At 41.0% G+C, this 24,747-nt stretch overlaps 1 protein-coding gene across 1 annotated transcript in view; it reads right to left on the reverse strand.

Moving 5' to 3' along the window:
- Positions 1-12,658: 12,658 nt before the first annotated feature.
- The window catches only part of LOC110536278 (lysyl oxidase homolog 2B), a 59,162-nt gene continuing 47,073 nt past the window's right edge, over positions 12,659-24,747 (reverse strand). The window contains exons 9-14 of the mRNA XM_021621975.3: positions 18,106-18,271; positions 17,503-17,743; positions 15,814-15,929; positions 15,390-15,526; positions 14,953-15,064; positions 12,659-14,241 (exon numbers count right to left, since the gene is read on the reverse strand). Of these exons, the coding sequence (XP_021477650.1) occupies positions 14,171-14,241; positions 14,953-15,064; positions 15,390-15,526; positions 15,814-15,929; positions 17,503-17,743; positions 18,106-18,271 (843 nt within the window). The 3' untranslated portion in view covers positions 12,659-14,170. The remainder of the gene's footprint in view (positions 14,242-14,952; positions 15,065-15,389; positions 15,527-15,813; positions 15,930-17,502; positions 17,744-18,105; positions 18,272-24,747) is intronic.

Consider the following 24,747-nt stretch of genomic DNA (forward strand, 5'->3'; position numbering starts at 1 on the left):
AAATCTCTAATACATTTTAGATTTAGGCTGTAACGTAACAAAAGGTACAGTACAGTGCACTACTAACTACTAGCTGGTCAAAAGTTGTGCACTACATTATGAATAGGGTGCTATTTGAGAAACAACTTTTTTTCAATTGTGGTTGGTGTTTCAGATTGATAAGCAGCAGTTTGTTGAGACTGAGGACATTGAACAACTTGTATGCTGTGACAGAGATGCTGGGAGGCTCGTCGCACCTGGAGGGCTGTCTGGCCTGCCTCACAGCTTACACAATCTTCCTCTGTATGGAGACACAGTACAAGAGGGTGGGAGACCCTCACCCATCCACACAACTTGGGTTGTAAAATATGCTAACTTTCCCCAGATTCCCAGGTTTCCAGATATCGAGATTGGAAGTACAAACTACTGACCACTGTGTGTCGGTCTGGATAAGAGTGTCAGCTAAATGACAACAACAACAAAAAGAGTCCATGAATCAGAAGGGAATGAGAAGGAAATGTGGAATCCTTCAAGGATTTCTGGAAATCCTGGGAATTTTGAGACACAAAACAGAATTCTGCAACCCTGCATGCTACTTAATGTATGCTGACAACAAAGCTCCACCAAGTAGAGCCAATGTACTTTCAAAAATGCTTTGTAGTTATCCAATTTAGATTGAGGACAAACAGATTTAATAGATTTTATGCTAATCAGCAGCCCTATTTTAGAGTTGGAAAGAAAGGCCCCCTCATAGAAATTGCATGAAATTAAAGGGTATTTTGTTCCCACACTGAAGGTCTTTATCGCTGTCATGTAATCCATCAAGAAATTTGATCAATGGTTTTTATCTTCATGTTGCAATTTAGTAAGTCTGAATTAGGAGAAAGGAACCCAAATCAGTACAGTAAAGGGAACATGAAATGTGAGGCATTGATATTAATATAATCACCTTTATGATATACAGTCAGTTAAAATGGCAGCGAGCAGTGCAGCTCTAACAGTAGAGCCCAAACAAGCAGATATAGACGATCTGATTTTAAATGTGATTTAAAATGTACCTCTTTAGTAATTTAGCAGACGCTCTTATCCAGAGCGACTTATAGTATACTATTACTACACAAATGCCTTTCTCAGATCCAGCTCTACCGGTTGGCACAGACAACCATATAGGATTTGATTTATTCCTGTGATCCATTGATTCAGACTCCTCGTGGGAGTCATAAAGGGGCTTACATGTTAACGTCATCCTACCTGGAAATAATGTGGAGACTTGGTCATGTGCCTAAAGGAAATCCTAGTGGGAAAATAGATCATTGTAATTTAGGAGGATAAATGCTATTCCTCTTGGCCAGTCCTACGCATGTAATGGGACCCCAATAAGAGATATGGGTTACGTCCCAATAATCTCTCCATCCTCCTGAAGTGTGCACTTGTTTACTACACCCAACAAATGGAAAAGTTTTAGATTGGTGTAATGAAAGTGCGTGCCTGCCTGCCCCTGTACCTGTTTCAATGGGGCCTTCTACCCCATGGGGTCTTCTCCTCACCGACCCTCTAGCAAGCCACTCTCTCTCTCTTTTCCCAGGGGAAAAAATGCTCCAGCAGAAAACAAAGTATTCTGATTGTATAACAACGGTCTGAGAGAGGAGGTTCTCAGATTTCTGTAGGTATACATTGTATTTCACAAATCTAAATTTTGAGGTCAGTAGCAACTATTTTACAAAGAAGATATTAGATATGGCTTTGAGATCCTCGAGCGCGTGAAATACGCATTGGCCATTGCATTGGGCAGTAGGATACAGCTTTGTTTTTTTTTTTGAACATTACATGTAATACATGGCTACTAGCAGTGGGTATTACATTTAGAGTTAGTGATCTAGCTAATGTGTTTAAAGTTTCCACTTTCTCAGGTGGTGAATTAGCCCCAAATAAATTGGCCTATGATATTAGATCACATAAAGATACAGGCAAATTCATCTCTATTAAAAATAGTTTTTAAAATTGGAAAATTCTAGGGCCCTATTTTAACAGTAAAATACAACAATACCTTGTTTATTAAATACCATATTGGTAGTCTATTACACTTTTTAATAAAGCACAGTGAATGACTTTATAGACTATAGTAATAATATACCATTTAGCAGATGCTTTTATCCAAAGCGACGTAGTCATTGCGTGCCTACATTTTATGTTTGGATGGTCCCAGGAATCTAACCCACTATCCTGGCATTGCAAGCACCATGCTCTACCAACTGAACTACTGATTTTTTCTATTGTGACACCGCATTTATTTTTTTGTGCTACCAAATCATGGGCTGGTGCCACCAACTGAAAACCAGGTGAAAATCTTAGTTTGGAGCCCTGGGCTAGCTAGAGGGAATGTCCATATGCCAGTCATTTTCTTTCAAATCCATGAAGTGAACAAGTGCACACTTTGGGAGAAAGGTGAGATTATTAGGAAGCAACCCATGGGCTCTCGTATATTGGTGAAATATTGTTATATACTGTATGTCTCAGCATTAAGACACTTTTATGGCCTATCAGATAGCTGGTTGCATAGGCCTACAAAGTACTGCCTACATCCCAAAAAGGCCCTATCGCCCCCTAATGAAACTAAAGTGACAGGGACTTTGTGAAATCGTCCACCACTGTTTTCATAGACGGAAAAGGAGTCGTAATGGAGAGCATCTATGCGGCTTGGCTGTAAATCGACATTTGACAAAGTGATTTATATGAATCTGGTACCATAGAAAAGTTATAGTACACTATGTACAGGAATGAGTGTGTTATTGGTGTTCCAGTCTCATCTGGATTTCTATTCGACCAGACAGGTTTGATATGGGATGATTTGAACCATTGGCTTGATTTTATATTTTATGAGGGCTCATAAAGATAGAAGTCAAGATGAATGATTTGAAATGACTTCTTAACTGAGCACACCTAAAAGATTAACTACAGTAAATTTGACAAAATGTACATCATAAGTTGATTATTATTATGTATTTTTTGCATTTTAGCTAACCCTAATCCTTTTCCTAACCTTAATCTGATTCTCCTAACCTGCTCTGTTATTTATCCTAACCTGCTGCGGAAGTTCTCCTAAACCTGCTCCAAAAAGTCAAGTCTGACAAAAGCTTGATACAGTACCTTCTAGCCATGAACCTCCTTCCTGTCCACTTAGAACATGAGGGGATGAGGTCAAGGTTGAGAGAGACACAAGTCTACTCTCCTTATTGGTGAAAATAAATTCTCCAGCTTGAAAATAAAGTTGGCAATCTTCCAACATGGAATAATTGAACTTAAACTATGTATAGCAAGGATAGTTATAAAATTGAAAATGTTTTATTTTTTCTCTTTTCAGCTTTTGAAGAAGATTGCCAAATTCATCCAGGAGCAGAATGGTAAGATCTATGCCGCACGAGGTCTTCTCCTCATCGACCCTATTGAGAGAGGCCTCAGAGGTGTATCCTTCTACACCAAGCATTTTTATAGACATCAGAGCAACATGTCTATTTTTGAAAGGAGACTCAGACTGTCCCAAATGGCACCCTACTGTATTAAGGCTACTACTTTGTAAGGTAGTGCACCATATAGGAAATGGTGCCTATTGGGATGCAGTCTCAATGCGTGCTAGGGACACAGGGTAAACCAGTTACTCTTAGCCAATAGAAAAAACACTATTTAGAATTAGTATTCTGGATTTTTTCAGTACCCACAGAAAACTTGGCCATTTGAGGGCATTTGGAAACGCCTTCAATGCGTTCGCCTTCATTAAGTCTGTCAGAAATGGTTTACCTTGCAGATGTAAACACAGAAATACAAACTGCTTGAATTACAATAACAGCACAATGAGTTGGGTGATGCAGCCTGATATTAGATGTTACAGTTGGGGCTGGGCTAGCTCCATATTGATGTGCTGTGCAGTGCTAGCTAGAACACTGAAGTTTCACAGTGACCTGCTGCCGATGTGCGACCGAGTGGTTATGTGGTATTACCACAGATGCATCCCAAATAGCACCCTATTCTCTTTACAGTGCACGACTTTTGACCAGAGCCCCATAAGGAATAGGTGTAATTTGGGACACATACCCAGAGCACTGTGTGGTATGCTCCCCTCCAGAACCCCTTCCTGCCTGCCTGTAAATGGAAACCAGGAGTCTGGACAGCTCACAGGAAACCTAGTGGTACCCTGTAATAACACCAGATAAAAGTTATATTTAATCCATTTCATCTGCACTAAATCATAGGGTGCAGAAACAGTCTCTGTTCTCCAAGTGTGTGGGGTGCAGCCTGAGTGACTGACTCAACATCCAAATTAATTGTACAGAGGGCTGGGGCAGGCAGTGAAATATGACTGAAATTGTTTGCAGCTGAGGACCTCCTCCTCTTGTATGATTTCATTATCTGCATCCTAAATGGAACCCTAATCCCTATATAGTGCACTACTTTTGACCAGAGCTCCATAGACTCTGGTCGAAAGTAGTGAACTATAGGATAGGGTGTCATTTCTGAAATAGACCTTGGCTTTATGGAGACCTCCTGGATTATTTCTCCAGCACTGCAGAGCGTCTGATTTTGGCCTGGGAGCGGCAGGGAGAGCAGAGTGGAGATGGACAGAAATGTTACACCTGCCCTGTTTTTCCTCCATGCCCTCTCAATGCACCCAAACAAATGAGATGTCTGCATTTTCTAATATCTTATATGAAGTCTTGACTATTGCTGCCCAAGTACAGTATGTGTCTGTTGATGTACAATTCTAGAGGAATTTTGCAATGCCTTTAAACATTGTACTTTAACTGAACATAAGTAACCATCTTTGAAGACAAGAGCCTGGACAGATAAAATCTACAATACTGTGGTGAGTTTCTATGGAAGCATTTATTTGCCCAAACTCAATTGGAAATTAAATGGGAAAATCACAAATCAATATCATGTTGGCAATTCCTTTTCCTAAATGTGAATGCATTTTCTATGACAAAATTGTGATTGAAATGCAAAAGAAGATATTGCATGATCATTTTCATGATTGAGTACGCATAGTGTCACGTTCTGACCTTAGTTCTTTTGCTTTGTTTTAGTATGGTCAGGGCGTGAGTTAGGTGGGTTGTCTATGTTAGTTTTTCTATGTTGTGTTTTGTGTTTGGCCTGGTATGGTTCTCAATTAGAGGCAGATGTCATTAGTTGTCTCTGATTGAGAATCATACTTAGGTAGCCTTAATATTGTTTGATATTTAATTTCCATGGTATTATCCAGTACAACACTGACACATTTAAAAATTAAATGTAAATGCTTAAATGACAAATAATTTCTCATGTTTGCCATTTCATTTCCCTGTTGTGATCGCATAAACAGTTATGCAAATAATATATTTTCCCTACTCTGTGTGGTTTAAGACTGTCAATATTCAAATAATCAATTAAATGTTTTATATGCCATTTAGCTTCCTAATTTCCTCGTTCAACCTGTGTTGATTGCCAATCGAACACTGTGGGTGGCGTTTCGGTAACGTGAGGCGGAAGAGGTTGCCTGTGTTGCTGGCAACAGTTACTTTCGGTCGTAGCTGTGTCGATGTGATGCGTTTTTTGGCTGTCCCGGTAACAACAGCCAGTGTGAAACCCCACAGAAGAAGAAGAAGAACAGAACATGTTGCAAAGAGTTTGTGGGAGGAGACTATAAAGCTCAGTGGAGGGGACACGGGAGACACTAATAGCTAGTTAATATGGCAAATTGGCTATTATAGGTAGCTAGCTACCGATAGGTTAGATAGCTTGCTATTAGCCTAGGAGCATCCAGACACAGAACAATGAGCCAGATATTTCACCAGATGTATGAGTGTGAAGCATCCGGTTGGCGTTTCCACTCTACCAAATATGGTGATGAGAGGAAGCCCAGTTGCCGGAAGTGGGAGAATATGGAGCGAGATGGATTTTGGCAGACGTGCTAATTTTCACATCATTTAAATATTTGATATCAATACAGTTTTCTGTTCCCAAAACTAGAATCTGTTACTAACAGAGTGGACTAAGTTTTGTGGATCTTACCCTTTCCAAAGTAAAAAACAATTGCGTTCTTTAGAAGTGCAAGGCGAATTGAGTTATTGCATATGCTCACTTCACAGAGTAGGCGTTCCCTAATAGAAATATGAAAATACTTAATAGAATGCGCCAGTGGGATCTCACTAGCTCGTGCTTGGCTCTGCCACCCCCCTTGCTTGTTCTGCCCACTGTGACATTTTTTTTCCCCCATTGGAAACGTCAGGCTTTGGTCTATCTTGGTTTGTTATAAAATTATATTTGATACAGAGAAGGAGCTACCAGATGCGTCATAATTGCCTGGAAGTAAAGGCACACTGGGAGCCAAATTTTAAAGGAAATACATTGAATCCATGGAGCAGGGTGGAAAAAAATCATATGAAAACCCGATTTAAATGTATTTTTTCTGAAGGGCTCACCATTCAATTAATACATTACATATATACAGTGCCTTGTGAAAGTATTCAGACCCTTTGACTTTTTCCACATTTAGTTACGTTACAGCCTTGTTCTAAAATTGAATTAAAAAAAATAGATTCTCCGCAATCTACACACAATACCCCATAATGACAAAGCAAAAACAGGTTTTTAGAAATGTTTGCAAATTTACTAAAAATAAAAAACAGAAACACCTTTTTTACATTTCTGCAGCATTGAAGGTCCCCAAGAACATAGTGATACCATCATTCTGAAATGGAAGAAGTTTGGAACCACCAATACTTTTCCTAGAGCTGGCCACCCTGCCAAACTGAGCAATTGGGGGAGAAGGGCTTTGGTCAGGGAGGTAACCAATAATCTGATGGTCACTCTGACAAAGCTCTAGAGTTCCTCTGTGGAGATGGGAGAATCTTCCAGAAGGACAACCATCTCTGCAGCATTCCACCAAACAGACGGAAGCCACTCCTCAGTAAAAGGCACATGACAGTCCGCTTGAATTTAGCCAAAAGGCACCTAAAGGACTCTCAGACCATGAGATTCTCTGGTCTGATGAAACCAAGATCGAATTCTTTGGCCTGAATGCCAAGCATCACATCTGGAGGCAACCTGGCACCATCCCTATCGTGAAGCATGGTGGTGGCAGCATCATGCTGTGGGGATGTTTTTTAGCGGCAGGGACTGGGAGACTAGTCAGGATTAAGGGAAAAATGACCGGATGACTCGAATGTAATTGCTGCAAAAGTGCTGGGGAAAGGGTCTGAACACGTATGTAAATGTGATATCATTTTTTCATCATTATGGGGTATTGTGTGTAGATTGAGTGAATAAAAAAAATTGCACATCTGTGCTGTTTGGGAGCGATGTTAGACTGCATATCATTGTTTCCTCTTCAGAGCGCACTGTGCACAAGTAATATATTGTAGAATTTCGCTTGACCGTGAGTTCCACAAGTTCTGTTCCACAAGTTTTTTTTCATAAAAATGATGTGTGTGTATTTACAGTATCAGGGATGGGCATCTTTGATGGGGTTTGGGCCACAAAAAAGTGGATCTCATCATGAGGGGCCGCAGTGGCTCATGGGTCTGCGTACGAGAAGTGACAGCACATACATTGAAGAGAATTTCTATGTTTGATTTGGCTTCATTCTCTCGTTGATACATTTCACACCTTCCCAATCCAGACCAAAAGACACATTTGAGTTACACACACGAGGACTCAGAAAATTGTGAAAGAATAACATTAGGAAACAAGAATATCAACCTACAGCGGTCAAATGATTTATAAGTAGAAGCAATCACCAACAGCTTAATAAAATGTGTGAAATACACATGTGAAAACAGAATTATGATAATAATATTGGGAATATATCTATGATGAAAAAAGAGAATGGAATATAATTGGATAAATATCTTAAAAGACGAGTTGAGTTGCACCCACCAATCGTGTGTGGATCGCTATTTCTAAAATCAATATGGACAGTGCCTGGTGCTGAAAGTTAAATAGGCAAATTTACTAACAAGGCTTTGTTGGCACACTAAGAAATAGGAGGTAGGCTTACCAGTTTGACAGATGCAATTATGCCTTCCTAAAATTGAGTTGCTCCCCTTTTTGCCCTCAAAACACTCTCAATTCGTCGGGGCATGAACAATACAAGGTGTCGAAAGCGTTCCACAGGGATACAGGCACATGTTGACCCCAATGCTTCCCACAGTTGTGTCAAGTTGGCTGGATGTCCTTTGGGTGGTTGACCATTCTTGATACACACGGGAAACAATTGAGCGTGAAAAACCCAGCAACGTTGCAGTTCTTGACACACACCGGTGCGCCTGGCACCTACTATAATATCCTGTTCAAAGGCACTTAAATCTTTTGTTTTTCCCATTCACCCTCTGAATGGCACACACACAATCCATGTCTCAATTGTCACAATCCATGTCTCCTCCCCTTCATCTACACTGACTGAAGTGGATTTAACAAGTGACATCAATAAGGGATCATTGCTTTCACCTGGATTCACCTGGTCTATCTCATGGAAATATGTTTTGTACACTCAGTGTGTATAGTGAGTTGTTCAGTATATAGTACAGCTTCGCTTATCCGTCACTGATCCATAAATATTTTAGAAATTAAGAGTATTTCTGTCTGAGCATAGCTAGCAAGACCAGGCAACCTCTTCTGCCTCACGTTACCAAAACCCAGCCCACCGTGTATGATTGACAGGTCAAACGCAGAGGAGCAATGAGGAAACTAAATAGCAAAATGAAGCATTGCGATTGATTTATCTAATTTGATTGATCATTGGAATTTGGACAGTCTTAAACCACACAGAGTATGGAAAATAATTTTCAATTGCAGTTGAGAATTCAAATAGTTTTCGTCACAAACAAACATGAGAAATGTATGTGTTGTACTGGATAAATTCAATTTGAATTTTGTCACAAATGCATACCCATTTAGGGAAAGGAATTGCAAAAATTATATTGATTTATAATTTAAATTTAACCATTACAATTTAAGATTTAATTATGTCACTCATAGGCATCCATAAGGTTTAAGACACAGTCATGCCACACAGGATGTGTACAACAGATTCCATATGGGCAATTGTACTGGTAATAGAGGGATGCTGAGACTCAGATTCTTCACTTTAAAATGTTTGTCAAAGAAAAAACAATGTTTGCATAGTTAAATAAACCATACAACTCTATGCACAAGGACTACTTTTAACAATTTACACTTTAACAATTTACATTTTTTTATAAAAAACACATTACTTGAAGAACAGTGCAGATGAAAATGGTGCCTTCACTTTGTTACCAAACTTTGCATCTGCACTGTTTCTCAAGTAAATGGGTTTTTGTACTATTTTCTGTGGAGATTCTTTAAAGTAGTCATTGTGCATAGAATTGCCCATATGCCTGTCCTCATAGTCTTTCTGCACTGCGAACCAAATTACTCTGTAGCAATCGAATACCATCAAAAACTGCTCAATGGGAGAAATCTAAAAGTATCTGTGAGTAGTGAGACTGCGTGAGAGCAATTTCTGTAATCTAATGATGGATAGAAATATGTGGCATGTTATTGAATTGAAATATGGCTGGTCTTGCTTTCCAAGACTGACATTATATTTTTCCTCGTTCACCCCATGCTGTAACTAAATCTAGAAAATCTTTGAGACCATGTCATTGCTCTAGAGCAATTTGTTTTATATTGGTGGAATCATATGACAGTATTACAGCCACTCTGACAGCACAGTGTTTTTGTCCCAAGATTTTCAAGAGCACTAAAAATCATGTCTTGAATCTATTTACCTCACTCAAGCACATCTTTAAGGCTTGTGTAAGTTATTGCATATCACAAAGAACATAATTTTTCCATTGAGATCCCAACCCATTTTCATCAACTAGTGTCATGCTGTGAAACGGTTTACTAACTCATAATGACAACGTCTCAACATAGTGTTTTTCAACACTCAGTCAGGCCTAACCCAAGCTGTGTCTGTGAATGTTCTGCCTGTAGAGAGAGACATCGTTTTTAATTCAGACCCCTTTACTTTTTACACATTTTGTTACACACAGGAACCAGGCACTGTACGCCATTTAGCAGACACTTTAATCCATACGTATGGGTGGCTCTGGGAATTTAACCCACAATCCTGGCGTTTCAAGCACCATGCCCTTCCAACTGAGCCATACAAGACCACATAGCCCTATTTGTTCATCGGGTGCTGGTGCAGACCTGGTCCTGGTGGAACAATGTGCACACACAGATGATTATTTTCATTAGAAATTCCTGCCAGGCACCTCTGTACATACACATGTCTTTGTAAAGGAATGTAAACTGCTCTTTTATAAGTAGCTGTTGAGAGGGGTGTCCGTTGGACCTTTGCCATGTTCAAAGAAAGTATAAACCACTCTTAGCAAAGGGAATGTGTTCGTGCTCTTTCAGTCATACATTCTTTTATGCCCACTGGACAGTGTTGCAATAGTGTCGTCCCGCTGCTCTGCTGCATGCTCGTTCCTGCTTCTCTAGCAGAGCAGAAGGCCCTCAGTGGACCTGCCGTGGAACCTCCTCTTCATCCATACACTAATAGCATAGATGGACTAAAACTGGTTTCACACAGACTGTGTGTGTACTGATGTCTGGTCAGAGTGTAATTTAGAGAGGAAAACGTGCAACCTAGGGTTGGAAAAACATCAGGACTTTCCAGAGAGCTGTTTTCAGTTCCAGGTAATATTTTCTCTTGTCAACAAGAGTTATAGAAGAGCACCAGCACTAATAAATCTCACTGAAAATAGTAGTATTTCTCTCTGTTAAACTAAACATTCACAGAAAAGTCATTCTGGGTATAACTAAGGAGGTGGAGAGAGATTTCTAGTAAGATTTGAAAAAGGGACACAGCTACGGCTCTGGTCAAAAGTAGTGCACTACATAGGGAATAGGGTGCAATTTGGGACGCAAACACAGAACCTTCCCATGAGCTCTGTCGTAACTCTTGACTAAGAGAAATAAGAGCCCATCACCTGTTCTGGTTCCCTGTCCTCTCCCAAGCCGAGCCAGAGAAAGAGACTGCTGAACCATATCCCCTCTAGTTTTAGCTCGCACATCCTCTATTCAGCCATGCCTCAAACATAATTCGATCTCCCTTCAACCTTTAATCACATGAATGCAGCTCTTTGTTACCTCATAGAGTAGAAGGAGATTTTCTCTTGCCCAAGCATGTCTAGTCAAACGAATGTCTGTCGATAGCCACTAAGTCTCAAGTTACCCGTGACATTCCCCTCCTGGTGGCACAGCATAGTAGGTGGTCATCCCTCCCCGGCCACAAAACAAGACCCTCAGCCGTGTGAGGAGTGTGGTTAGTTTGTGTGTCTTGTTGGACATGTGTGTGTCTGTGCGGACTACAGTATATCAGAGGAATGGGTGGTCTTGGTAGTTGGAAGGGGATTAGACAAACACTTGGATACTAAAAACTAAAACAGTCAGAGGGTGATAGGTGTGGAGTTTATGGTCCTGGATGAATCACATCTTCCATGATAATAGGCCATGCATGGCTGGGGCTAAATTCAGTATCTATATCTGCGTCCCAAATGGCACCCTATTCCCTTTTTAGTGCACAAGGCTTTTGACCAGGGCCCATGGAGCTCTAGTCAAAAGTAGTTAATTATATAGGAAATAGGGTGCCATTTGGGGCACAACCTATGCTTGAGACCTGGAGCATTTGTCTAAACTGTGAAGCAGCTTGTCAGGTTTTCTTAACAGCCCTGTTCCTGAGGGTGCTGGAGATAAACCTTACTATACCCGAGTAATGCAGGGCTGCTTACATTTGCACAGGAGACAGTCCTAACAGAGTAATGAGGCCTGGATTTACTCCGACCAATGTCAACGGGACGTCCATCTCTCTCTAGTTTTCCCTGAAAGCAGTCACCCAGTGAACAGCTCCAAACGGAATGCATACCATGCTCCTACAAAGTTTGTCATTTGGAGTAGCTTGCTGCAGAAAGTCCAGAGCTTTTGTCGTACGTCAAACACGTTCTGTCATTTGCTTTATGGACTATGACCTCTTTATGTGTGGCACAATGCACACATAACTCTCTAACAAATGGCAAGGAAGCATAAATGAAAGAGTTAAACTAGTTGTGAGAATGTTTCTGATGCCACACTAAAACAAATTCACTCCCATTGAAGTAATTCAGAATTCAGATGTTAAGGACATCCCTTGGTCATACTGTAGAAATGATAGGAAAGTCAACAGAGCAGTGAAGAACAAACTGTAATGACTATAAATGACCAGAGGGTGGAGATCATTTATCATCATTGAGAATGATAGAGGCCTCTGGTGGCCAAAAGGCCACATTAGTCCTCTCTATCTCTGTATATACCGAACTGTAGTAGACTACTGCTTTACGGTACACTGCCAAATCACTACCCTAAAGTAAAACAACCAGAAGATGGCAGCAAATTCAAGGGCTGAGGAAATCAAGCACAGCTTGTGATCATGAGGATGGTGGCATAAGGCATAATTTATATCGGGGTGGCAGATAGCAGTTAAGAGTGCTGAGCCAGTAACGGAAAGGTAACTGAGCCGACTAGGTAAAAAAATTGTCTGTGCCCTTGAGCAAAGCACTTAACCCTCATTGCTCCTGTAAATTGCTCTGGATAACAACATCTGCTAAATTACCAAATATCTGAATATCCAACCAACAACTTAGATTTGTTTGCTTTAATATAGTTATCAAACAAAGGACATTATGGATTTTTACACTCCATTCAAGTATACAGTTAGCATAACATACTGTAGCCATTCAGCTGTCACTGTACTGTACCCTCATAAAACAGAGGTTAACAGTTTGGTAGCACCATTACTTTTTTAAAGTACAATAAAATAATGAGATACACATTATTGTACAAAAAAAACTGAAAGGAAAAAGGGAAAAAATGCTATTAAAATCCCTGACTTTTACAACAATAAGTTACTAATATGTTTGCTTGAAAAGATGAGATTGTTTGTGAATGTTGAAAAGGAAACATATGCATGAGAAAATAAAAATGACTTTATTTCTCTCAATATAAGGCACTGAGGGGCATTAGTTGTATCCCTCCATTTTAACTACCGTACTACCGCCACTACTGTTGTGGTGTGGAGTGGACTAATGTCTGCCATTTGGTCACAGTTTTTACATTGGAAAAGGAACTTCTCAGGCACTTGGGATGGGTACTGGGGTTGAATACAGATGTCAGAATGGGAAACATGACAGAATAACTTAAAGATAGAGCGTGTTGACCATAGAAATCTATACCACAGACTAAAAGATTGGTGACGGTAACAACCTTGTACTTCAAAATAATGACATCTACATTTCCAAAGAAAAAGAAAATAGAAGACAGGTGAAATTACTACATCACAGGACATCTGTTTGTTAAACACTTCACAACAACAATGCACTTACTGGCAGTTAGTTATTGGATCCTAATGTATTGCATTGTACTATACTGTGTCCTCAATACTCATCGTCATTAAGCTACTTAGAGAGTAGCCTATATGAGGCCCTTACTTTATAATGCAAATCTATTATTAGATCATGATCAATGAAGTCTGTAGTATTCCCAAATATGTCTTTGTTCATAGTTCAAGAAAGATTTTTGTCAGAGATATTCAACCTCTGCGGAAATGACCTTTGACCTTTGAATGTTCTATCATTAAAAAAAAAAATAAGAAAGTGCAGCAGGATTCACTTTCATTACTGTACATCAGATAACTTACACAGCACCCAAAAGTAGTGCACTATTTTGGGAATAAGGTGCTATTTGGTCTCATCATCACCTCTAGCGGGGAGCATTGGGAATGTATATTTCATGTCTCTAACCCAGGGGTGTGAGAAACTGCATCAGTCCCTTCTTGATCTCAACCAAAGAGCTGGGAGAGGCTGCCTGCTTTTGGGATAAACTAATGAGAGGGGATTGAATTTGAGATGACAGAAAGATACATCAAATTATGTATATATAGGGCAGCTTGTCCACATTTTGTCCATATAGCATTCCTAACTAGCAGGGGGATTCTTAACAGCTGTAGTCTTATTGGTGACAAGATAAAAGAGTTTACTCTGGACTGCTGACTGGGGAACAGAGAGAGGGGGGGTGGGGGGGGTCTAGTGGTTGGGGACATTTTGGCAGTTTCTCTGTGGTGGTGATGGTTGCTCTGTTCTTCTCTTCCATCCTTTTACCTGTGGGTCACCTGGTTGTTCAGTAGCCCAGGGAAGGACTCCTCAGTCTCAGTGCTTAACGATCCACCTGAACAGGAAAGGGACAAATGGTCAACATTTAAAAACGTCTCAACGCTTTACACTTTCAAATCAAAGTTTGCCAGACGTTTTTTTGATTACTAAAGTAGTGTAATGTCAAGATGAAACCAAGTCCCACGACATCAGTTTAAGGGCAACTCCGCCACTTTTCAACCTCATGAATTATCTCCAGTACCAAACCAGTGTCTAAATATGTGAAAAGGGTTTATTTTTATGATCTGTAGTAAAATTATAAGAAGATTGGTCCTAAACAATGCTTGTCTGTGACATCATAGGGTAGGATTAAAAGTAAGAAAAGCAGTGATTTTCAAAACCTTCAACAAGTTTCTAGCCAGAGGAGGGTATTTTCTTGCTCCCCAAGTCACCGCGAATCTCATAGTGTTTGAAAATCACTCAAATGTTGTAACTTTTGATGATGTCATCTGGTAGAACTTATTTTTTTTCTACAACACCGTTTTCACATATGTAGACACTGGTTTGGTGCTGGAGATAATGAATATGAACTTGGCCTTTAACATCCAGCAACTGTATACACCTCCTGCACAAATGAATGGCTGGATCTATACATCTTAACATTAGTCTACTTGTGAGGTCTGCAAACATCCAACTTTCATTTATGAAAGGGGTTGCGGAACAATGCAGTAACACAGAATTTCTGAGGTAAAACAGTCACACAAATTGTGGCACATCATTGTCTTACCATTATGACAGCTGTACATCCATATACGGTGGCCGTCGTATCTACATCTACACTTCATTAAGTTGTTGGAGTAGTCGGACTCAGGCACCTCATAGTTAGGGTTAATAAAAACCTGTTGGAGAGAGCAAAATGCTGTGAATCATTATCCAACACAAAGAGTGGAAATTAACATTGATAATCATAGTTAGGATTTTGCTCAGTTGAATGAAAAAACTCTATATGCATTTTACATTTGTCCAATAAAATTAATGAATTAACTTTATTAGACCTCAATCGATAACATAGTTAACATAGTGTAGAGGAATGACCTTGGTTGCGTCCCTAATGGCACTACTTTTGACCAGAGCCTTACGGGCCCTGGGATATATAGGGAATAGGGTGTCATTTAGGACGCACTCCTTCACTGGAAAGACTAAGTAAGCAGAAAGGTAATTTACCTGGAATATGTAATCTCCGGGCTTGATGTCTGTGATGTCAATCCACTGGCAGTCAATATCATGTCTGTACGTATCCCAGCAGCCAACAGTGATGCCTTGCTCTCCAAAGTTGGCACACTCGTATCTTTTCTCAATACCTGTCAAGATGACAATAAATCAAAGTTAATCAAAGTACATACAATGGCACATAATATTTTGTGAGTGAAAGAGCATGTTGAGCTATTGCTCAGGCTGTATTATATATGTGCTATGCAAGGAGTGAGGAACACTAGGCAGACAAGATAGTATAGGTAGCTAGTCTGTCTGTGTCCCAAATGGAACCCTATTCATTATAGAGTGGACTACTTTTGACCAGGGCCTTATGGACTCTATGTAAGGGATAGAGTGCCATTAGGGACACACATTTATTTATCCAGGCTCTTACCCTCTTCACAGTCAGTGTCCTCCAGACAGAAGCTTGCCTTGTGTCCCTCTGCCACCTTGGTTCCGTTGAGGCTGAGCAGGTCATAGTGGGTGAATACCTCCATGCTGTGGTAGTGCCTGGGCACAGCGAGAAAGAGAGAGACACTTCATTTATAAATAGACCTGCCATCTACTGTAGAGTCTATTATATTCTCTCTGAAGCAGATATGTTTTTATACAAGAGCTAGAGACTGTTGAAACATATGGCACTAAGGCAGACACTAAGAAACCCAAAATAAACATTTGCTTTCAAAATTGTATATGTTTAGCGATTCAGATTATATGCATAATCCCACAGGCACTGAGGGTTTTATTTGTGTAAAACTGGTGACTGTGTGAAGCTGCCGACATTGCACAGTTCACCCAATGCCTAGACAGAAAACATCTGAGACGTTTCAGTCTGTGGCCAATTACAGGGCAGCGAACGTATGGAAATGGAAAATGGCTCAAGAACGGAGTTATCTAGAGAGTTCAGTAGAATGTTCCCTTAATGTCAGTCTCCTATAAAAAGACAACTAGGTAGTCATGGTGACCGACAACTATGAGGTAAAATACACTCAGTGACCAGTTTTTTAGGTACACCACCCAGTTCACGAAAATGAATCGTTCCTACAGACAGTGAGTCACGTAGCCGTGGCTTGCTTTATAAAGCAAGCAGACAGGCATCGAGGCCAAGCAAGCAGACAGGCATCGAGGCCAAGCAAGCAGACAGGCATCGAGGCCAAGCAAGCAGACAGGCATCGAGGCCAAGCAAGCAGACAGGCAGAGGCATTCAGTTACTGTTTGATTAAACGATAGAACGGGCAAAACAAGTGATCTAAGTGACTTTAAGAGTGGTATGATCATTGATGCCAGGCGTGCCGGATCCAGTATCTCAGAAACGGGTGGCCTCCTGGGATTTTCACACACGACAGTGTCTAGGGTTTACAGAGATGCCAGGCGTGCAACAAACAAAAAACATCCAGTCAGCGGCAGTCCTGCGGGAGACAACAGCTCGTTGCACGAGAGAGGTCGAATGAGAATGGCAAGAATCGTGCAAACTAACAGGCGTGCCACAAACAGACAAATAACAGCGCACTACAACAGTGGTGTGCAGAACGGCATCACGGAATGTACAACTCGTCAATGCTTGTCACAGATGGGCTATTGCAGCCACACCGGGTTACACTCCTATCAGCTAAAAACAAGAAGCGGCTCAAGTGGGCAAGCGATCACCAACACTGGAAAATTGATGAGTGGAAAAACATTGCCTGGTCTGATGAATCCCAGTTCCTGTTGAGTCAGGATTTGGTGTAAGTAGCATGAGTCCATGGATCCATCCTACCTGGAGTCCACGGTACTGGTGTGGGGAATGTTTTCCTGGAACCCTTTATGTCCCTTGATATCAATTACGCAAAGACCAATTCCGACACCTTGTAGAGTCCATGCCCTAAAGAATTGCGTCTGTTCTGGAGGCAAAGGGGGGTCCGACCCGGTACTAGATGGGTGTACCTAATAAACTGTAATCTGAGTATATATCACCATATTAAACAAATAATACAATTCTAGCCTGGATAACATTGCGCATAGCCCTGGGCTAACAACATGCTGTGTGAACAAAGCATATCTTTCAATTTCACAAACAAACAGGAAGGGCCATGGAGCAACTTGCCTATGGCAGTCATGCCACACCCAGGAGTGGCGTCCAGCCTTGGGTCTGAAGTCTGACTGTCCGTTGTTGTGGATCTGGGAGGAGAAGCGCAGCAGGCGGCGGTAGGAGTTGGCAGGGGTCTTGCTGGAGGTGGTGGATAGGCAGTTCTCTTCATAAGCACACTGCAGCATGAACATGGGCCTGTCCTCCATATAGGTGGTCTGCTCCACTACCTGGGGGCTCAAGACCAGGTCAGGGGCCGCTGATGGGGAGAGCAGGGAGGGAAGAGGGAGAGAGAGAGAGAGTGGTTAAAAATGTGAGCATACTTCATCATTACAATGTTACAGTTATTATAGTTATTATCTTATAAAAAGGCCAGGACAGACAAATACATGTTTTGGTATTCAACCATTATTATCAGCATTCAATCCAAGGCATCTAGTACTGGTAGACTACTGAGAGGGAAAGGCAATAGGAGCGCTCTTATGCAGCATGAATGAGGTTTTGGCCACACCACATCAAAGGCTAATTATAAAGATTGTGTAAACAGAAAAGTAGCAAATCTGATGTTGAAGAAAGGTACATATTACTTCACATATTTTGTTAGTGTAACAAGCCCCTTACTCTCTGAGCAGGAGACTCCGGCGGCGTTGCGTCCTCCTCCTTTAGGACAGGTGAGGTGAGCTCCGTGGTGCAGGCAGTGGGATAGGGACATCTCCGTGCCAGAACATCTCACCCCACTCATCACCACAGGGTCAGCACTAACCTCTCCTGGCCAGTACCACGTCTCCTAAAGGACAGGGACACAACATGACAGAGGTCAGGCATGTATTTTATCAGACAGAGAATTTGCGGAACATGTCCTAGGTTATGTGTTTGTTATGCAATTGTATTATTACATTTTATCATTATACAGAGCCTTCAGAAAGTATTCAGACCCCTTGACCTTTTCCATATGTTACATTACAGCCTAACTCTAAAATTGATTAAATTAAATGTTTTTTCTTATCAATCTACACACTTAATGAAAGCGAAAAACAGTTTTTTGGCCATTTTTGCAAATGTATAAAAAACAGAAATACCTTATTTACATAAGTATTCAGACCCTTTGCTGTGAGACTCAAAATTGAGCTCAGGTGCATCCTGTTTCCATTGATCATCCTTGATATGTTTCTACAACTTGATTGGAGTGCACCTGTGGTATATCCAATTCATTGGCCATGATTTGGAAAGGCAGACACCTGTCTATATAAAGGTCCCACAGTTGACAGTGCATGTCAAAGCAAAAACCAAGACATTAGGTCGAAGGAATTCTCCGTAGACAGGATCGTGTAGAGAAAAAGGGGAAGGGTACCAAAACATTTCTGCAGAATTGAAGGTCCCCAAGAACACAGTGGCCTCTATCATTCTTAAAATGAAAGAAGTTTGTAATCACCAAGAATCTTCCTAGAACTGACCGACCGTCCAAACTGAAAAATTGCAGGAGAATGTCCTTGGTCAGGGAGGTGACCAAAAACCTGATGGTCACCCTGACAGAGCTCCAGAGTTCCCCTGTGGAGATGGGAGAACCTTCCACAAGGACAACTATCTCTGCAGCACTCCACCAATCAGGCCTTTATGGTAGAGTGGCCAGACAGAAGCCACTCCTCAGTAAAAGGCACATGACAGCCCGCTTGGAGTTTGTCAAAAGGCACCTAAAGGACTCTCATACCAAGATTCTCTGGTCTGAAGAAATCAAGATTGAACTCTTTGGACTGAATGCCAAGTGTCACGTCTGGAAGAAACATGGCACCATCTCTACGATGAAGCACCATCCCTACGGTGAACATCATGCTGTGAGGATGTTTTTCAGCGGCAGGGTCTGGGGAAGATGAACGGAGCAAAGTACAGAGAGATCCTTGATGAAAACCTGCTCCAGAGTGCTCAGGACCTGGGGTGAAGGTTTTACCTTCCAACAGGACAACAACCCTAAGCACACAGCGAAGACAATGCAGGAGTGTCTTGTCTCTGAATGTCCCAGCCAGAGCTCGGACTAGAACCAGATCGAACATCTCTGGAGAGACCTGAAAAAAGTTGGGCAGTGACGCTCCCCATCCAACCTGATAAAGCTTGAGCGGATCTGCATAGAATAATGGGAGAAACTCCAAATACAGGTGTGCCAAGCTTGTTTCGTCATACCCAAGAAGTCTCACAGCTGTAATCGCTGCCAGAGGTGCTTCAATAAGGGGGTCTGAAAATGTATGTAAATGTGATATTTAATTCTTTTTTTTTTTTATATACATTTGCAAACATTTCTAAAAACCTGTTTCTTCTTTGTCATTATGGGATAGTGTGTAGATTGATGAGGGGGGAAAAAACAATTGAATCCATTTTAGAATAAGGCTGTAACGTAACAAAATGTGGAAAAAGGGAAGGAGTATGAATATTTTCAGAATGCACTGTATAATGGTGTTAGAACAATATACTGGTAGGATTCAAATTCACAATGGATTCAAGGTAGCAACAAATATAAGCAAAACTATTTTTCTACTAACCACAAGAGGGGGCAGCCTGTTCATTATCTCTCTAGCTGTATTTAGTAGTGTCACTATTACTTTATTTTGTCCCTCAGACAGAGGCGTCATGCCCATCGGGGGCACAGATGTTCTGTTTAATACTGTTTATATTATATATATATCTATCTATCAATCTATCTATGTATATATATATATATATATATATATATATATATATATATATATATATATATATATATATATATATATATATAAAATACTGAGTGTAATAAAACTGAAGGATACCTGCTCCTTCCATGACTGACCAGGTGAAAGCTATGATTCCTTATACACTGAACAAAAAAATATACACGCAACATGTTTTGGTCCCATGTTTCATGAGCTGAAATGAAAGATCCCAGAAAATGTTCAAATGCACAAGAGGCGTAATTTCTCTCAAATTGTGTGCACAAATTAGTTTACATCCCGGTTAGTGAGCATTTCTCCTTTGCCAAGATAAACCATCCACCTGACAGGTGTGGCATATCAAGAAGCTGATTAAAAAGCATGATAATTACACAGGTGCACCTTGTACTGGGGACAATAAAAGGCCCCAGCACAAATGTGCAGTTTTGTCACACAACACAATGCGACAGTCTCAAGTTGAGGGAGTGTGCAATTGGCATGTTGACTGCAGGAATATCCACCAGAGCTGTTGCCAGATAATTGAATGTTAATTTCTCTACCATAAGCCACCTCTAATGTTGTTTCAGAGAATTTGGTAGTACATCCAATCGACTTCACAACCGCAGACCCACGTGTTTGACGTCGTGTGGGTGAGCTATTTGCGAAGAGTGCCCCATGGTGGTGGTGGGGTTATGGTATGGGCAGGCATAAGCTATGGACAACGAACACAATTGCCTTTTAGTGATGGCAATTTGAATGCACAGAGATACTATGACGAGATCCTGAGGCCCACTGGGAGGCCCTTATTTCTAAAGGTATCTCTGACCAACAGACACATATCTGTATTTCCAGTCATGTGAAATCAATAGATCAGGGTCATAGATCAGGGTCTAATGAATGTACAGTGCCTTGCAAAAGTATTCGGCCCCCTTGAACTTAGCGACCTTTTGCCACATTTCAGGCTTCAAACATAAAGATATAAAACTGTATTTTTTTGTGAAGAATCAACACAAATGGATTGTCTTGTTGGAAGACAAATCTCCGTCCCTGTCTCAGGTCTTTTGCAGACTCCATCAGGTTTTCTTCCAGAATGGTCCTGTATTAGGCTCCATCCATCTTCCCATCAATTTTAACCATCTTCCCTGTCCCTGCTGAAGAAAAGCAGGCCCAAACCATGATGCTGCCACCACCATGTTTGACAGTGGGGATGGTGTGTTCAGGGTGATGTTGCTTTTACGCTTTTACGCTGTGTTGCTTTTACGCCAAACATAACGTTTTGCATTGTTGCCAAAAAGTTCAATTTTGGTTTCATCTGACCAGAGCACCTTCTTCCACATGTTTGGTGTGTCTCCCAGGTGGCTTGTGGCAAACTTTAAACAACACTTTTTATGGATATCTTTAAGAAATGGCTTTCTTCTTGCCACTCTTCCATAAAGGCCAGATTTGTGCAATATACGACTGATTGTTGTCCTATGGACAGAGTCTCCCACCTCAGCTGTAGATCTCTGCAGTTCATCCAGAGTGATCATGGGCCTCTTGGCTGCATCTCTGATCAGTCTTCTCCTTGTATGAGCTGAAAGTTTAGAGGGACGGCCAGGTCTTGGTAGATTTGCAGTGGTCTGATACTCCTTCCATTTCAATATTATCGCTTGCACAGTGCTCCTTGGGATGTTTAAAGCCTGGGAAATCTTTTTGTATCCAAATCCGGCTTTAAACTTCTTCACAACAGTATCTCGGACCTGCCTGGTGTGTTCCTTGTTCTTCATGATGCTCTCTGCGCTTTTAACGGACCTCTGAGACTATCACAGTGCAGGTGCATTTATACGGAGACTTGATTACACACAGTTGGATTGTATTTATCATCATTAGTCATTTAGGTCAACATTGGATCATTCAGAGATCCTCACTGAACTTCTGGAGAGAGTTTGCTGCACTGAAAGTAAAGGGGCTGAATAATTTTGCACGCCCAATTTTTCAGTTTTTGATTTGTTAAAAAAGTTTGAAATATCCAATAAATGTTGTTCCACTTCATTATTGTGTCCCACTTGTTGTTGATTCTTCACAAAAAAATACAGTTTTATATCTTTATGTTTGAAGCCTGAAATGTGGCAAAAGGTCGCAAAGTTCAAGGGGGCCGAATACTTTCGCAAGGCACTGTATTTAAATTGACTGAATTCCCTTACATGAACTGTAACTCAGTCAAATATTTGAAATTGCTGCATGTTGCATTAATATCATTGTTCAGTTTATACAGTACTAGTCAAAAGTTTGGACACCCCCACTCATTCAATGGTTTTGCTTTATTTTTTTACCATTTTCTAGATTATAGAATAACAGTGAAGACATCAAAACTATGAAATAACACATATGGAATCATGAAGTAACCAAAAAAGTGTTAAACAAATCTAAATCAATTTTATATTTTGATTCTTCAAAGTTTCCACCCTTTGCCTTGACAGCTTTGCACACTCTTGGCATTCTCTCAACCAGCTTCACCTGGAATGCTTTTCCAACAGTCTTGAAGGAGTTCCCATATATGCTGAGCACTTGTTGGCTGCTTTTCCTTCACTCTGCGGTCCAATTCATCCCAAACCATCTCAATTGGGTTTAGGTCGGGTGATTGGGGAGGCAGCACTCCATCACTCTCCTTCATGGTCAAATAGCCCTTACACAGCCGGGAGGTGTGCTTTGGGCCATTGTCCTGTTGAAAAACAAATGGCACAGTGGTCTAAGGTACTGCATTGCAGTTGCTAGCTGTGCCACTAGAGATCCTGATTCGAGTCCAGGCTCTGTCGCAGCACATTTGGCCCAGCATTGTTCGGGTTAGGGGAGGGTTTGACCGGCAGGGATGTCCTTGTCCAATCGCGCTCTAGCAACTCCTGTGGCGCGCCAGGCGCATGCACTCTGACACAGTCGCCAGGTTTACAGTGTTTCCTTCGACACATTGGTGTGGTTGGCTTCCGGGTTAAGCAGGCATTGTGTCAAGAAGCAGTGCGGCTTGGTTGGGTCGTGTTTCGGAGGACGCATGGCTCTCGACCTTCGCCTCTCCCGAGTCCGTACGGGAGTTGCCGCGATGAAACAGGAATGTAACTACCAATTGGATACCACAAAATTGGGGAGAAAAGGGGTAAAATAAAAACATAAATAATAATAGAAAAACAAATGATAGTCCCACTAAACGCAAACTGGATTGGATGGCATAACGCTACAAAATGCTGTGGTAGCCATGCTGGTTAAGTGTGCCTTGAATTCTAAATAAATCACAGACAGTGTCACCAGCAAAGCAGCCCCACACCATCACAACTCCTCCTCTGTGCTTCACGGTTGGAACCACACATGCAGATGTCATCTGTTCACCTACTCTGAGTCTCACAAAGACATAGCGGTTGAAACCAAAAATCGCAGATCTGGACTCATCAGGCCAAAGGACAGATTTCCACCAGTCTAATGTCCATTGCTCATGTTTCTTGGCCCAAGAAAGTATCTTCTTATTAGTCACCTTTGGTAGTGGTTTCTTTGCAGAAATTATACCATGTCTCCTCTGACCAGTTGATGTTGAAATGTGTCTGTTACTTGAGGCATTTATTTGGGCCGTGTTGTTTCTCTTCACATATTTGAGCTGTTCTTGCCATAATATGGACTTGGTCTTTTACCAAATAGGGCTATCTTTTGTATACTTTGTCACAACACAACTGATTGGCTCAAATGCATTAAGAAGTTAAGAAATCCCACAAATTAACTTTTAACAAGGCACACCTGTTAATTGAAATGCATTCCAGGTGACTAATTCATTAAGCTGGTTGAGCGAATACCAAGAGTGTGCAAAGCTGTCATCAAGGCAAATGTTGGCTACTTTGAAGAATCTCAAATATAAAATATATTTAGATTAGTTTAACACTTTTTGGGTTCCTACATGATTCCATATGTATTATTTCATAGTTTGTAGTCTTCACTATTTCTCTACAATGTAGAAAATAGTAAAAATAAAGAAAAACCCTGGGATGAGTAGGTGTGTCCAAACTGTTGACTAGTACTGTATATATAGGAGGTCAGCATCTTCACTGTTGATGTTGAGATTGGTGTTTTGCAGGTACTATTTAACGAAGCTGCCAGTTGAGGACTTGTGAGGTGTCTGTTTCTCACCGGGGCCTCCCACTCTTTCTATTTCTGGTTAGAGCCAGTTTGCGCTGTTCTGTGAAGGGAGTAGTACACAGCGTTGTACAAGATCTTCAGTTTCTTGGCAATTTCTCGCATGGAATAGCTTTCATTTCTCAGAACAAGAATAGACTGATGAGTTTCAGAAGAAAGTTCCTTGTTTCTGGCCATTTTTAGCCTGTGCTCAAACCCACAAATGCTGATGCTCCAGATACTCAACTAGTCTAAAGAAGGCTAGTTTTATTGCTTCTTTAATCAGATCAACAGTTTTCAGCTGTGCTATCATAATTGCAAAAGGGTTTTCTGATGATCAATTAGCCTTTTAAATGATAAACTTGGATTAGCTAACACAACGTGCCATTGAAAGTGATGGTTGCTGATAATGGGCCTATGTAGATTTTCCATAAAATAACCAGCCGTTTCCAGCTAC

Source organism: Oncorhynchus mykiss, chromosome 11 (genome assembly GCF_057628025.1).
Source record: "Oncorhynchus mykiss isolate SJ-2025 chromosome 11, ASM5762802v1, whole genome shotgun sequence".
In the NCBI taxonomy this organism is placed as follows: domain Eukaryota; kingdom Metazoa; phylum Chordata; class Actinopteri; order Salmoniformes; family Salmonidae; genus Oncorhynchus; species Oncorhynchus mykiss.